This window comes from Carlito syrichta, unplaced genomic scaffold (genome assembly GCF_000164805.1).
Source record: "Carlito syrichta isolate Samal-C Ts95f unplaced genomic scaffold, Tarsius_syrichta-2.0.1 Scaffold309854, whole genome shotgun sequence".
In the NCBI taxonomy this organism is placed as follows: domain Eukaryota; kingdom Metazoa; phylum Chordata; class Mammalia; order Primates; family Tarsiidae; genus Carlito; species Carlito syrichta.
In genome coordinates this window covers 1,309,916-1,326,341 of record NW_007253950.1, presented here as the reverse complement: position 1 = coordinate 1,326,341, position 16,426 = coordinate 1,309,916, and the positions used below count along the sequence as shown (strand labels likewise).

The following is a 16,426-nucleotide window of genomic DNA, read 5'->3' as shown; positions in this document are numbered from 1 at the left end:
GGGGGGAAACGGGAGTGGCGGGAGTTCTTCCATCTCTCTCTGGAGATCGACCAGGTGTCCCAGCCACAGGATGCAGCTGCTTCTGGGCTTCGTGCCGGGGTGGGGTGGGGGCGTCCATCCCACTAACACTCCCTGCGTGACTCCAAACTAGGCGTTTGTCCTTGCCTGCCGCCTCACTTTCCCTGTCTTTGAGGAGGGAAATCCACCGAGGCGAGGTGGTCAGCTGAGGTCCTGTCTTGACTGTAGTTCTCTGAGTGAGGTTGCTCCCCCTGGAGTGTTGGACCTTGAACTTCTAAGGGTTGGAAGTATCTGTTACTGACTGAGTAGAATCCCGCAGTTTCCCAGGCCCCTCACACCTCCATCTGTTCATGCTTAGTGGAGTGACTTAACCTCCTTAAGTCTCTCCTATAAAATAACCTAGGCAGTGTGTGACACTACAGACTACAAGCTTTCTGAAAGTAAGGTACTGCGATTCTACCACCAAATGTGTTGCTGTTGAGGAATAAAAGTGAAGGCACTTTTTAAGCTGTAAAACAGTGTGTAGATTCCAGGGGTTCGCATTCATGCAGTTGTTGGCTATCACTGTGGAGTGCTGGGAGGCGCATTGTGCTGAAAGCTTCAAGGTTCACAGCTTCTTAGGTCACATTATAATCTAAACCCTTGTTTCCAAACCCTGCTTAGATGGGGGCGGAGGGATTTCCAATTTTTGCTCCTGAAGTTTTAATTTACTTTGAATTTCTGATGGTGCTGGCAGGAGTTAGCACTATACTGTAATCTTTTCCTTCAGAAATCTTTTTCCCTGACAGCTGAAATTTTCCTCCAAGTCATTTGATCTCAATACTGTAAACCTCCTCCCCCTTTTTCATACATATATATTCGGGCTTTTGGATGCCTACAGGTAGTGAATATCATGCTTCCTCCCTCAGCTGTGATTTGTAGAGCCCGTGTTTTTTCCTCCATGAGCATTATGCCTTGTTGTGTCAGCCCCAGACTATGAGGCACATTGGAGATTGCTTTTAAATATCTCTTGCACAATGGTCCTTTTTATTTTTCACCTCATGTAGAGTTTGCCTTTCCTGGGATGACATCTTGCTTTATAGAACCCTCTGTGAATTTATAAGATACTTGTGTCCATGCGTGACATTTCACTAATATTTGGTTAGTGCCATTTGTTAGAGCTGATTTTCCAAATATCAGGTAATTTATTTGTGATTTTTGAAATGCTTTTTGCTTTTGTAAGCTGAAGTTCCTGTTTCTGTGATGTTATATTCTATGGATCTTTCTTTTTAAAAAATTACTCTGGGTTTTTTTTGTGTGCTCTTTGATTTACCAGGATACATGTTGTCTTGAATTGCCTAATGTCTTTCTGTGCCCTGCTTTTTGCTGTTTTTACAAGTGATTCATTATATTGGTTCTCAATTATTTTTAAGTTATTGATTATAATAAGTGTTCCAGCATACTATGTGGACTTCTGCTTTGGGAGAAAAATAACTTTGCATTAGCAAGTATTCAGGGAAAATAAACATTTAGCATTTTGCATAATAGTGTGTTATTCTATAGTTCTAGGGGAAAAAAACAACACATCTGAAGTATGTTTTGGCAAGAGTTTAACAAAAAATTGTTTTGTATTCCTGAAGTGCCTTTGCAACAGTCTGTTTCAATCTGTGAACTGAAGTGAATCTATCAAAACTTGTATATACTTTTCCTAATAATGAAGTAATTTGTTATAATGAAGTGGGAAATTCCTTTGCATTCTTTAAAATACAGCTTTATTTCATACTCTAATATCTATATAGTTTGGAGAAAATATTAAGAATTCTTGAGGATAGCAATCATTTTATAGTACTTTAAATTGGAAATTTTCTGTGTTTTGTAGTGTGATCTTTGTAAAGTAGGATTTGATAGTTTCAGGATTGCAAGATAAGTGGAAAGTCAAAGGCATCACAAATGGGAAACACAACGGAACCAGTAATCTATTTCAAAAGAGCTATTTGAGGAGAGTAAACTATGGATTTAGCTTCTCTTACAGCTTTTGACCTTTTCAAGGCAGTTACCATTGAATTTGGGTAGTTTTTTTTTTCCTTAGTATTCAAAATAGAAAATTGAGAAACATAATAGTCAGGAAGTAGTAAATACCAAAACTTGGGTTACAACCTTCAGGAGGAGACTTTCCTAACTTTTGGAATTGCAAAGGAATGAATATGTCTCTTTGGTTTATCTAGTCAATAAGTCGGCTTTTGAAACTGTTCTCTTGCAACTTTTATGAGTAGAAAAAAATGTACAAATTTGTTGCATTTAACTTTCAGTGTCCATTCCAAAAGGTAGTGCTTGCTGGTTAAATATGTAAACGCAGTAACTATAGATAAATGTGTGATGTATACAAGGCTAAACAAGTAAAGTTACTTGTTTATAAACTAGGGGTGGACTCTTAGAGAATATTCCCCTTTCTGAGCTTTTGAAAACTGAGAATACGTTTGAAAAGGCTAGGAATTAATGCAATCCTTAAGTTTGTTAAGGAATGAACTCTGCACATAGCTTTCTTATTGCTTGAAACTCATTTCCAGACATAATTTCATGGGTCCTATACACCTCAAATAGAAGGTTTGAAATACCTTACTTAGCAAGTATATTATTACCTCATAGTTTAATGTTTTCGTGTTAGTTTTTTTAACCCCTTCTACCTCCTGAAGAATTGTTTTCTCTCCTGTGTCCCCTTAATGTTCAATGATTGTCAAAACTATGATTCCTACCCCATTCCTCCTCATGGGAAAAGCAACTTTTTTTAAAGTTTTGATTGCTTCATAGTTGTTCATACTTACATATGCCTAAGGGCTACTTGTTAATACCCTACCAAGTGAATTACTAAGGATTACTAAAATATGGTATGTATAACCTGAAACTAGAGTGATATTAGAGTTTACTATTGTCTCTAATACCTTTTTCTCCCAAGAAGTCTGTCCTGCAAAACTTGGCACCAGTGCAGAGATTCTCATATGTCATGTGCAGAGTGGGGATTCCTGTGGTATTCACAAAGGGTGTTTAGTTTGGGGTACATCATCAGTATTGTTTCAAAATGATCTTGATTTTTTTATTGTGATTCCTCTTGGCTTTTTTTTTATTTTTATTTTTTTAGAATTACTATTTAGCTTCCTCTTTATTGATTTAATATATGTGCTTTTAGTTGTGTGGGTGGGGTTACCCACAATATTCAGGCTTATAATTTAAGGCATGTATTTGTTATATGCAAATACAAGTCCTCTATTGCTTTTTGCTATTGTTGATTTATATAGTCACCTAAAATTTTGCTCATACAGGCTTGGTGCAGTGGCTCATACCTGTAATTCCAGCACTTTGGGAGATCAAGGCAGGAGGATCCCTTGAGGCCAGGAATTCGAGACCAGCCTGGGCAATATAGTGAGACTTCCTCTGCAAAAAATTAAAAAATTAGCTGAGTCTGGTGGTGCATGCCTGTAGTCCTAGCTACTCAGGAGGCTGAAGCAGGAAGATCCTTGATCCCAGGAATTCAAGGCTGCCACTGCACCCCACTCAGGGTGACAGAATGAGACCCTGCTCTTGGGGGAAGAAAAAAAAAACTTGCTCATAGGGAGATAACTTCAGTGTGATCAAGTTTCCTTTCCACTGGAAAATGTTGGCAGGAGAGGCTTTCTTCTAGTAGACGATGCTTTATCCACAGACTTTGGGAAGGGAGCTAAGTTCTTCTCTAACCCTGTATCCCTTTGCTAAGAGCACAAGAGACATTTTTTAAAATCCGTCCTCACTACCTGTCATATAAGCATTGTATATGATGTCTCAATTTTTCAAAATGGTAAATCTTTTGGAAACACTTTTTGTTTTTATGGATTTTAGAATAAATTGATTTAAGATATATATTTAGTACCTATTAAGTTCTAATAAGTGTCAAAGTGAGTATGCAATTCAGTGTTTTCAGACACTATTTTAAGTAGATATCATTAAGTGTTGCTATTCATGCTGTTTACATGTTTTATTTGCTTAACAGCAAAGAGTTTTCTATAATAGAAAAGTTCTTTTTCTTCATATTTGTGTGTATTTGAAAAACACAACTATATGATTTCCTATTATTTGATCCCCCAGGGGAAAATTCAAATAGTATGGAATATTACATTTGCTTTTCTCCCTGTACTGTAGCTGCTGTTAGCATCCATAATTCTTCCCTAGTACTTCCTTTTGGGTCCAAGGCAAATTTTTCATCCTTGAGACTTCAGGCAGGGATTATTTACTTTTTTTTAATGTTATTTGCTTCCGGAAATTCCTTACTCTATCCCAGGCCTAAATTTTATTTTTCAGTACATTCTCTGAATGCTAAAAGGATTTGTCTTTTCTCCTTAGTGCTGTTTCAGGTCAGGACTGTTTTGTGTACTTCTTTCTATCATAAGTCTCACCTGACCACAGATGCCACCACTACTAGGTTAAAAGCCTCTCAACATTTTATGGGAAGTTTTTCCAGATACTCTTTTCCTAATGGTTCAACCAGAAAATGATCTGTTTTCAAAGGTGTACTTCTTAAAGGTCCTCGGTGCATAAGTGAAGTATCAGAATCACTCAGGTCTTTTCTCAGACTACTTGGGGTTGCAATCCAGGAGATAAATAGCACCCTGTGTGACTTAAACCTCGTGAGCCCAGTGTCACTACAGTTTTGGACACCTGCATGACATGTAAAAACACCTTATCGAGGCTATCTTTCCTTCTGGGGAAAAAGTGAAATTCCAACCGAGGATTTCATAATCTTCCCCCTTCCCCTAAGAGATTAATCCTCCCCCTTTGTCCTCTCCCAACAAAATGCCAGATGCTTTAAAGTCTACAGACAGAAATACTATTGTTAAAACAACTTTAGGTAGTTTCTGTTTCAGCTGGCAAGTGTACTCCTGATACATATCTACTTATTGCAGTACTAAATAATCAGTCTTGTTGACTTCTGAGTTATCCCCCCACTTAAACACAGTCTTCAATAAGAAAATTAGAGTCTTTGGGATGTGCTGCAGAATGTTTTTAAAGCAAATATATTTCGGGGTAATGTTGTCTATCTCGATAGGGTTTTAGTTATAGTTGTATGCATTTGACAAAACTTAGCACATTTATCTTTTAAAATTTGTACATTTCATTATGCGTAAATTTAACTTCTAAAAATATTGAAGTCTAGTTAGTGACATACATGCTGAATTGTTTAGGGGAAAGTATACTGATGCCTATGATTTACTTTGAAATATATCAAAAAAATTAGATGGATTGATGATGGGATAGGGATGGATAAATATGTGATAAAGCAAGCATAGTAAAATGTTAATAGAATCTAAGTGGGGGATATATATAGATGTTCACTGTTTACAGTTAATTTTAATACAACTTTGCTTTATGTTTGAAATTTTTCATAATAAAATGTTGGGAGGGGAAGTTAATGTTACACTAAAAGCTATTGCCTTAACATACTTTTTTAGGGAAAAATCTGAGAATTTATTTATTTACTTATTTTTAATAGAGACAGGGTCTCACTATGATGCCCAGACTGGTCTTGAACTCCTGGGCTCAAGCAGTTCTCCTGCCTTGGTCTCCCAAAGTGCTGGGATTATAGCCATGAGTCGCCTTGCCCAGCTGAGAATATTTTCTTTTTTTTTTTTGAGTTGGAGTCGTACTCTTGCTTAGGCTGGAGTGCAGTGACACATTCATGGCCACACCAGCATCAACCTGCTGGGCTCTTACAATCCTTCCACCTCAGCCTTCCAAGTAGCCGGAACTTCAGGACACTCTGCTACCACACCCTGCTAATTTTTTATTTATTGTGGAGACGAGACCTCGCCAAGTTGCCCAGGCCGGTCTCAGACCCTCAGGCTCAGGCAGTCCACTCGCCTTGGCCTCCCAAAGTGCTGGGATTACAGGCTGAGCCAACGAGCCCGGCTGAGAGTATTTTCTAATGAGAGGAAAATCACTAAAATTTCCAGTATGTTATACACTGTTACTATTCATGCTATTTGATTTAGGCTTTACTGTATCCTTGAACACTGTTTTAGAATGATGAGGTGAAGATTACAGCAAGTAATTTTGTGCCCAAAGTCTGATCTTTCTTTTCTTTCTTTCTTGACAAGGACTCTCTTGTCACCAGGCTGGTGTGCAAGTAGTGCAACCTCAAACTTCTGGGCTCAAGAGATCCTTCCACCTTGGCCTTCTGCATAGCTGGGACTGTAGACATGCACCACCACACCCAGCCAATTAAAAAAAAAAATTATTTTGTGTAGAGACAGGGTCTCACTATGTTGCCCAGGCTATTTTTCTTCTTATGGTTATTCATTTAATCAGCTTCTCCTTTCTTGGCAGCATGATCCTGAAGTCTTATTTTCAGGGAAAAGAAAGTGTTCTTTCTTACTGAACTGTATTATGACTGAATGCAAGCAAATATTTGAAGAGGTGAATCATTTATTCCTGGATCATTTGTTAGAGAGTGTTAGACCAGTTGGCCAGATGGCTCTGTGGTGAACTGTTTATGATGGTAGAGGTCTGTGCTTTATACTGACACTGAGTACCAGAACCTTACTGCTTTAACACTAAGCTTGCACTTAACACTCTACCCCAAGTTTGATTATTTTTTGTCTAAGGCAGCTTTACAAAATATAAAATGCTAGGTGGTTTATTTGCCTCCAGGGGGAAAAATAGAGGAAAATGTATATATATATAATATGTAAAACGCTAATAAATCACAAATGATACAGAAATTGAGAGAATAGTCTTTACTATCTTTTTTAAAAGGCAAGAGTAAAAATGAATAATACCACATTTCAAAGAAATGGATTAGCAAAGGAAATGTTTGATTATACTTATCCTCTTGCAGCAAAATGGTTATCAAGTGTGTAATGATTTTAAAAGTGTTACCATTTAGATGGTAAGCAAAGTCTTTTTACTGAGCAATGGTATCCAGTGCTAAAAATTTTCATCAAACCAGTTGATGATTGCCACAGCCACAGATGTAACATTTGTGTGAATTTAAATTGTGTGACTAGCTTTTGTTGTTGTTGTCTCAAAGTTGACTTTACCAGCTAATGTTGAGTAGTCTTCAAAGTTAAGGTGAAGCATATAATATTACAGATGTGTTCACCTTTGCATAACCTCTGATCGTTTTCATCTTCCATTCCATTCAGCCTATCCCCCTAGGTGATATCACCCATAAGCAGGGTACCATCTAGGTTCATTTTGATGCTTCATTGGGTGGATCTATCTGATGGGAAATATATGGAGCTATTTTTTTTTATTGTGTTGATATGTACTGAATATATCACTAGTGGACATAACTGTGTTCTCATGGTTATTTTGGCTGACCTCTGCAAAGGACTACATTCAAAGATAGTTCATTTTTTCCGTAAAAGGGAGATTAATGTTTTTTACTCCAGAAGAATTACCTTTAGTATTTCAATTTGTCTCTTCATTCAATTTGACTGCAGTGCTAGGTTCTCTTTTAGGTTCTATATACAGTGATTTCCAGCCATGGCTGTCATCAGAATTATCTAGGGAGCTTTTTAGAAAACACACGCTTGGGCTCTCATCCAAATTCTGATTCTGGCTGTTTGGAGTGGGACCAGGGGTTTGCATTTTAACAAGTACCCTAAGCCACCTATGGGATGATTAAGCTAAAATTTCTCCTGAGGTTCTTTGTCTTAAAGTATAGATAGTAAAAAATTATTTCTGGTAGATGAGTTCTGTGAAAGATAAATTCTTTAGTTTTTCTAGTGTTCTTAATTCAAGTCTTACTCCAGAGTTCCCCTTCCAGTTTATTTAATTATTTTTGATTTGATATGTGCTCATTTTATGTTAACATCTTGCATTTTCTGATCCAGTTTCAGTGTTAAGCACTGTGCCATGTATATTACATGCACTATTTCTTTCTCTCTTTTTTTAGATTAGGAAATATAGTTTGTTGGTGGGGGGGTGGAAGAGAGATATAGAGAGAGAGGAGATTCACTTCCCCAAGGTAGGGGAGGGGGCCAAAGCCTACATGCACTATTTCATTGAATCCTTACAGTGGTATTGTGAGGTAAGAACTATTACTATCCATTTTTAAAGATGTGTCAACAGTCAGGTTGATTAGGATGCAAGACAGCAAATATTGCAGACCTGGGACTTGCACCCAGGTCTGTCTGACTGCAAAGTCTGTGGAGTATACTGTAGGTAGCTTCTGGCATGTGTGTTAACTAACCTGAGTGTTACTGTCTTAAAACAATGGTCCTACAGTTGTCACAACTTCTTCTCTGTAAAATTTATCATGAGCAACAAACATTTCCAAATGAAAACCTAAACATTTTTAGTGCTGAATAAGCCTGACAGGTCATATACTTTGTCATTTATATGCCCTGTCTGTGGTTGTAACTCTCGAGTACTCTGTGTGATCATTTCAGAAATTATTTAAAGGTATTAGCTCTTGTTTTTTCCTGAATACCTTACAGCTTTGTCTACCTAATAATTAACCTCTTCTTTATATCTGGTTTTTATGGCTGGTTCTTTTTTTATTTTTTGAGTTGAGGTTTCACTCTGTTGCGTAGGCTAGAGTACAGTGGCATGATCACAGCTCACTGCAGCTTCAACTTCCTGGTTCCAGGGCTCAGGCAATCCTGCCTCAGCCTCCCAAGTAGCTGGGATTACAGGTGCCCTTTCCACACCCACCTAATTTTTAAAAATTTTTTACAGAGACAAGGTCTTGCTGTGTTGCCAAGGCTGGTCTGGAGCTCCTGGACTCAATCGTCCCTCCTCAACATCCCACAGTGCTGGGATTACAGGCATGAGCCACCGTACCAGGCCAAAAACTTTTTTTACAACTCCATTTCCTTCTCTGACAAATTTTATAGTTGACATCATTTTCTGGGTAATTTAAGGAAAATGACTCCTTTGGAAGAAACTGACTCAAAATAAACTTCAGTTCAATTTAGAAATAGAAAAAAGTCCTTAATTTTTGTCTTCTAACCTCCAAGTTTAGTAAGATTTTAAAAATACCTACATGTATTGGATATTTTCCAATCACCTTCAAATTGTACTAAATGGAAACCTGCATAGATTATTCTGTATTTGGTTTATAAAAGCCTTAGGGAAAAAATTTTTTTGGATAGAATAAAGTTTAGGAATTTGACACCCAGTAAACTTTAACTTCTTTCCTCACAGGCACCCCCAAAAGTGTTTTTTGTTAATTATTCTAGATACCTTTATAAGAGTTGGCATTGAATTTAACTTTATGATTCCCCTCCCTGTTGTCTTTGTTTCCTGGGACTTGATGTTCTCAAATCATTGCCAGTTATTTTTAGTACCTGATTATCTTCTTTTCTCAGGTATGTTTTCCCCAATTTCATGTGTCTGTTAGTAGACCTGGATTCGATCTACTGTTTACTTCTTGTGTCGCATCCCACTTTCCATACTTATTGTGTGGAAAGACTGTGGAGCATTAATGAAGCCAGTGGAATTCCCTTCTGCTCTGGCAATGTTGACCCCACAGTCTGAGGACCCTTAGCTGTGTGGAAGCAGCTTAGAGTAGAGCATTCCTCCCCAGGAGATGATGTCTCCCCAATAGAGGTCCCTTGGAACTCATCTGGAACTGCTTACTCCTTTCTACCATCCCCAAAGTGTTCAATGGTTTAGCCACAAGTTTTTACAGCATAGTGGTTGAGAAACTATGATAATCCACCATATGAATTTCTTTACAGCCTTTAAACAGATGAGGTTGTTCTATATATACTGGTATAGATAGAAAGTTGTGATATTAAGTAAAAACATCAAATCACAGAGCAGCTGCCTAGCCTCACAAGTAGCTGGGACTACAGGCATGTGCCACCATGCCTGGCTCATTTTTTGATTATTATTTATAGAGATGCGGTCTTGCTATGTTTCCTAGGCCGGTCTTGAACTGAACCCAAGCGATCCTCCTGCTTCAGCCTCCCAAAGCACTGTGATTACAGGCATGAGCCACTGTACCTGACCCAAAAGAGTTTTTATGGCATCCTTCTAGTTTGAATTAAAGAAAAAATTATTTATAAATACCTAATAACAGATATGGAAGCAGACACGTGAAGTGGTGAAGTTTTTAAGAGGTTATTTCTGGAAAGGTTATCTTAGTAGAGCAGAAGAGGGACTTTCACCTTCTGTAGACTTGTGCAGCATTTAGATTTATATATATATGTGTGTGTGTTTATGTGTATATATATATATATATATATATATATATATATATATATATATATATATATATTTTTTTTTTTTTTTGAGTTAGAGTCTCACTCCATCGCCCAGACTAGAGTGCAATGGCACACTCCCGGCCTCAACCTGCTGGGCTTTGGTGATCCTTCTGCCTCAGCCTTCCAAGTAGCCGGAACTACAGGCACATGCTACCACGCCTGGTTAATTTTTTATTTATTGTAGAGACGAGTTCTCACCAAGTTGCCCAGGCAGATCTCGAACCCACGGTCTCCCAAAGTGCTGAGATTACAGGCCGAGGCACCGAGCCCTGTGTGATTTTTTTTTTTTTAATTACCAAGGCCAGGTGTTTGTGCCTGTAATCCCAGCCCCAGCACTTTGGGATGCCAAGACGGGAGGATTGCTGGAGCCCAGGAATTCAAGACCATCCTGGGCAGCATAGCAAGACCTTGCCTCTACAAAAAAATTTAAAAACTAGCTGGGTGTGACGGTGCACTCTTCTAGTCCTAGCTACTTGAGAGGCCAAGGTAGAAATGCTTGAGCCCAGGAGTTTGAGGCTGCAATGGGCCATGATCATGCCACTCTACTCTAGCCTGGGCAACAGTAAGATACCAACTCAAAAAATAAAATAATTACCAAATAAAGTTTTTTTAATGTAGTACTTCAAGATTTCAAGTAAGTGCTATAGTGGCATAATTATCTGACCTACTGCTTGAATTCTTTACCTCTTCTCATCTGTGAAACGTTCTAACAGTGCCTTATTGGTGAAATTTCTGTGAGGGACCCCAGAGCATAGTTTCTTAAGTGTTGCTTTTTGGTCTTTCTCAAAAGCCAGCATAATTTATCAAATCAATAGAAATGTGTATCAGGGACCCTTTAAAGGAGTCATTTCTATTTCTAGTTTCCTCTATTTTTTGTTTGTTTTTTGAGTCATAGTCTCACTCTGTACCCAGGCTGGAGTGTAGTGGCGTGCTCACAGCCACCACACCCTTGACCAGCTGGGCTCAGATGATCCCTCCACCTCAACCTTTCAAGTAGCTAGAACCACAGGTGCACGCCACCACACCCAGCTAATTATATGATTTATTGTAGAGATGAAGTCTCACCATATTGCCCAGGCTGGTCTTGAACCCCTGGACTTAGGCAATCCTCTCGCCTCCATCTCCCAAAGTGCTGGCTGGGATTACAAGTGTGAACCACCACATCTGGCTTCCTCTGTGCTTTTAAGCATTGAAATCTCTTGGTTATCTACCCTCTGGAGGGAATTATATGTTGGTTCCCACAGAAATGGCAGTGTCATTACTTTGACTCTTTGCTGGTTTAGAATGTGTTCTCCTTTACAAATTTGCTTCCAGCTGAGTCCTTGCATTATTATGCTCCTACCTGTATACTTCAGTCATATCCTTTTAAGTACAACCTGCACATTTTGAAGACAACCTGAGTGATCTTGGGGAACCAAGAACATCTGTGGTATCTCCTGGCTCAGCCATTGCTGTCTTGGTAATCCAGGGGGAGATAACTTCTGTCTGTTGTCTTTCATTTCCTCTCTCTTCTTTCTCCTCTCTCTTTCCACCCTACTCTATTCTTTTCCTTTCCCTTTCTTTCCCTCCCCCCTCAATGTATATTATATTTTATATATATTTACAGACATACATGTATGTAAAAACTTTCTGTCTCCATCTATCTCTTCTGTTTCCTCCTTATGAGCAGTAATTAAACTGGGGAAATATTGAATTTGCTATGAATGTGTCCAGAATAATGGAAGTAATTTTTCTCTTCTAATCCCACTGAATTATAAGTTTTATCTTATATCCATTCATGAGCCAGTGCTCAGGATATGAGGAATTAATTGCAAATAGCCAAATGTTAGAGACTACACACTAGTGTGGTCTATTCCTTATATGGCCCATTCTCCAGATGTGAGCTTGATTTTTAATTTTTTGCTAGCAGCCCATATCAGTCTCCTGCTTCCAAATCTTTCCTTCTTTCCAGAATCTAACCAGATTTTATCAACTTAATGAAGAGCTGGTTGTTTCATTAGGTTTTTGGATGATAAACATACTGTGTGGGATGAGATGGCCATCCCTGAACTCCTGGAGGGCAGGAACTGTTCCTTGTTCATCTTTAGTCTCCTTGTCCCAGCATGGTGTTTGGCACAAGGTGCTTAGTCAGTATTTTCAGACAAAGATAATTGGTGCATCTGATCTGAACTTTGTTGCAGACATGTTGTGCAACAAACTGATCATTGTGCAAATGTAACTTTTGTGATATCAATTTGCCTTTTCCAAAACAGTCTTGCTTGCATAAGAGAAAAACATTGTTAACAACTTGTAAGATTTCTGTAAATTCTTGAGTGAGCCTCCAATTGGGAAATATTTATAGTTTAACTAATTTAAGTGGAATACTCTGTCCTTTTATTCTTTATATCAAATGCTGCTATCACATTTTTTTTTTTTTTTTTTTTTTGAGTTGGAGTCTCACTCTGTCGCCCAGACTGGAGTGCAGTGGCCGCTCCCAGCCACCGCAGCCTCGGCCTGCTGGGCTCCGGCGATCCTTCCACCTCAGCCTTCCGAGTAGCCGGAATTACAGGCATGCGCCACCACGCCCAGCTGATTTTTTTGATTTATTGTAGAGATGAGGTCTCGCTGCCCAGGCGGGTCTCGAACCCGCGGGCTCAGGCAATTCACTCACCTCAGCCTCCCAAAGGCGCGGGATTACAGGCTGAGCCACCGAGCCCGGCTTGCTATCACATTTGTATCAGAACTTTTTTTTTAACAAGCACCTATAATTAGATATTTTATTTGAAACGTATTAAGTTGTCCCATATGTTTACATTTAAATGTTTATTCTAAAAGGACCCCTTGAAAAAACTGCACACATTCTTCTAATGTATTTCTAGGAAAAATGATACATATGGTTTTTAAAAAACAATTATTGCTCTTATGATTGGCAAGGATATATTTTAGCAATTATCTTTATAATGATAAAAAAGAATTGTTTATTTGTTTAAGATGGGGTCTTACTCTGTCGCCCAGGCTGGAGTATAATGGCACAATCACAACTCACCGTGGCCTGGACCTGCTGGGTTCAGGCAGTCCTGTCTCAGTTTCCCGAGTAGCTGGGACTACAGGTGCAAGCAACTATACCTAGCTACTTTTTAAACTTTTTTTTTTTTCATAGAGACAAGGTCTCAGTATGTTGCCTAGGTTAGTCTTGAACTCCTGGGCTCAAGCAATCTTCCTACCTCAGTTTCCCAAGGTGCTGGGAATGCATGTGTGAGCCACCATGCCCGTTCAGAAATTGTTGATTAATTGTTAGTTCTGTTATCCAGAGCTATCTCTTATATATTGGAAACCTATAAAAATAACCAATGCTTATTCTTCATTGGAATCCTAATGTCTATAAAAATCAAACTAGGAAAGTTTGAGTAATTAAGTGGCCAAGAATCATCATTAAATTTCCTTTTCCTCATTTTCTTTTAGAACTGCCATCGGATGACCAAGATTCCCTGTAGTTGATAATGTTGGAGATAAGCTCTGCAACTTTCTTTGGCATTCAGCTGTTAAAAACAAATAGGATGCAAATTCCTCAACTCCAGATTATGAAAACAGGACTTGGAAAACTGAAAACTATCTAAATGATCGTCTTTGGTTGGGCCGTGTTCTTAGCGAGCAGAAGCCTTGGTCAGGGTCTGCTGTTGACTCTCGAGGAGCACATAGCCCACTTTCTGGGGACTAGAGGTGCCACTACTACCATGGGTAATTCCTGTATCTGCCGAGAAGACAGTGGAGCAGAAGATAGTGTTGACACCCAGCAGCAACAGGCCGAGAACAGTGCAGTGCCCACTGCTGACACGAGGAGCCAACCCCGGGACCCTGTTCGGCCACCAAGAAGGGGCCGAGGACCACATGAGCCAAGGAGAAAGAAACAAAATGTGGATGGGCTAGTGCTAGACACCCTGGCAGTAATACGGACTCTTGTAGATAAGTAAGTATCTGACTCACAGTCACCTTCAGTAATGAAGTGTTCTGCCAGGAACCATGACTTTTGGACTCTAAGACATATTCGCCAAGCCTTTGTGCTCAGAGGGCATGGGAGAATACTGTATTTTATTTCTCCTCTGATGGCAGAGTAAATGATAAGGTTTGATGTTTTTATTTCCTGTCATCTACTTCTGTCTGGAAATGTCTAAACGTTTCTGAAGCAGACAACACTAATTAGAACTATGATCTTTATTAGGGAATAGAGTAACTATGGAGTGAATTTGTATTGCTAGCTACAATAGGAAATGGTTTCACGAAGACCTACTGTTATCGTGCTTGCCTATCTATTCCACTGATCAGAGATTCAAGAGAAATTGTTTTACCAAGAACATGACTGCACACAATTTCTGTTGGCAATGTAAGGACAAAGGCCAAGGAGAGTTTTCATCCTCCTCCTTTTTTATATTCCTTATTTGGCTCTCTTTGATCCATTTAGGAAGCTTGTCAGTTAAAACTGTACCTGTTTTGTCTTTTTCCCTGCTTTGTCTAAGTACAGAATCCCAGATTGACTATCAGGGAAATTAAAGGGCATCATTCAAGTTGAAAAAACATTTAACTTAAGGTTGTATGGTTCAGTAGTTAAGAGCACAAATTTTAGAACCATAGTGGACCCAGGTCAAATTCTGGCTCAGCTCCTTACTAGCTGCATGACACTGGGTAAGTCACTTCTTTAAGCCTCCACTATAGGTTCCCCATCTATAAGTGGAGAGTAACACTTTTCCTACAAGGGTTATCATGAGATAATTATATAGAGCATCTAGTATAGAGTTTTGTACATAACAATTTCTCAGTAGATGGTAGTATTTTTTAAAAAGTTATTTCTGGACTCTTTTTCCTTTAGGCCCTGCTAGTAAATTTAAGTATATAAATACTTGATAATCACATTTATAAAAGCCCAGTTTTGTTTTATTTCTCAAAAACTATAGCTTAAAACAGGACATATCTCTGAATATAAACAATCCTTAGAGCTACATTTGACTTTTCCATAAAATACCGGGACATTTATTGGTCTTCAAGAAGAATTTTTTTTAAAAAAACTCTTTTACTATAAAATTGAAATGAAGAGTTTTCCTTCCTAAATAAAGAAGTAAACCACAAGTAATGCTAACTTAAACCCTTTAGAAAAACAGGTGCAGAATAGACTTTGCTATATTTTAAAAGAGAAAGAATAAGGGAGTATGGGAGCAAGGTAGGAGTCTTATTTCCAAGTTCTGGAAAATATTACACATTATAAGTGGTCTTGTTACCAAAGCTCATAATTCACTTATGAGAAGCAAGTGGTGGTACATTTGAATAACAGGGTAACTTTCACCTTAAACCTATGTTTACTGAATTGTAGGTATAACTTTTCTGAGGATGGAAAAATAAGGCAGGTGTGAAGCAAATGGGGAAAGGACATAGCAGAATAGAATTCCAACAGTTTATTAACATGGATGCATAGCTTGTTTTTCAGAAGCTGTTGAAAGAGAAGAATTTTGTAGCATAAAGTATATAGGACTTTTAAAACCAAACATGAAAGATTGTTAGGACAGGTGAGCTTAGTAAGAAAATACATAGAAGGAGGCATGCAGGTATCACATTCGTAAAATGATCTGAATTTATTGTCCTCTTCTCTCTACTTGGTTACTTAGGAAAGGATGTCACTGGTCTGAGAGGGTAGAACTGTTCCTAATGCCACAGTGAGAAAATTGCTATAGGAAGGCATTTCATGATGTTGGTTCTAGTTTTCCACAACTTTGTTTTGAAATCAATTGCCGATTTATAGCATGCCTCCATATCCAGCTTTTCTTTTCCCTTAATCTAAACAAGGTTTTCTTATTTTTTGTTATTGTTTAATTTTAATCCTACATACATTCAATCTAAAGTCATGTTCTTCAGTTCTGGAAATTACTTTGCCACTGTCTCTTGGAATATTGCTTCTGCTGTGTTCTGTGAATTCCTTATTTTACTGTCTTTTGATTCATTAATTTTCTCTTTATGGCTCATCTGGAGTTGCACTATCTATTAAGATTTTTATTTCAGGTAACTTTATGTCATTCCCAGAATTTTTATTTTTTTCTTTTCCTCTTGATTCATATCTTTTTACAAAAATTCCATGTGCAGCCGGGCTCGGTAGCTCAGCCTGTAATCCCGTGCTTTGGGAGGCTGAGGTAAGTGGATTGCCTGAGCCTGTGGGTTCGAGACCC

The 16,426-nt window shown here is 38.4% G+C and overlaps 1 protein-coding gene across 1 annotated transcript in view; it reads left to right on the top strand.

Annotated features, from left to right (window-relative positions):
- The window catches only part of RSPRY1 (ring finger and SPRY domain containing 1), a 45,857-nt gene that overhangs the window by 849 nt on the left and 28,582 nt on the right, over positions 1-16,426 (top strand). The window contains exon 2 of the mRNA XM_008068030.2: positions 13,680-14,184. Coding sequence (XP_008066221.1) covers positions 13,835-14,184 — 350 coding nt within the window. The 5' untranslated portion in view covers positions 13,680-13,834. The remainder of the gene's footprint in view (positions 1-13,679; positions 14,185-16,426) is intronic.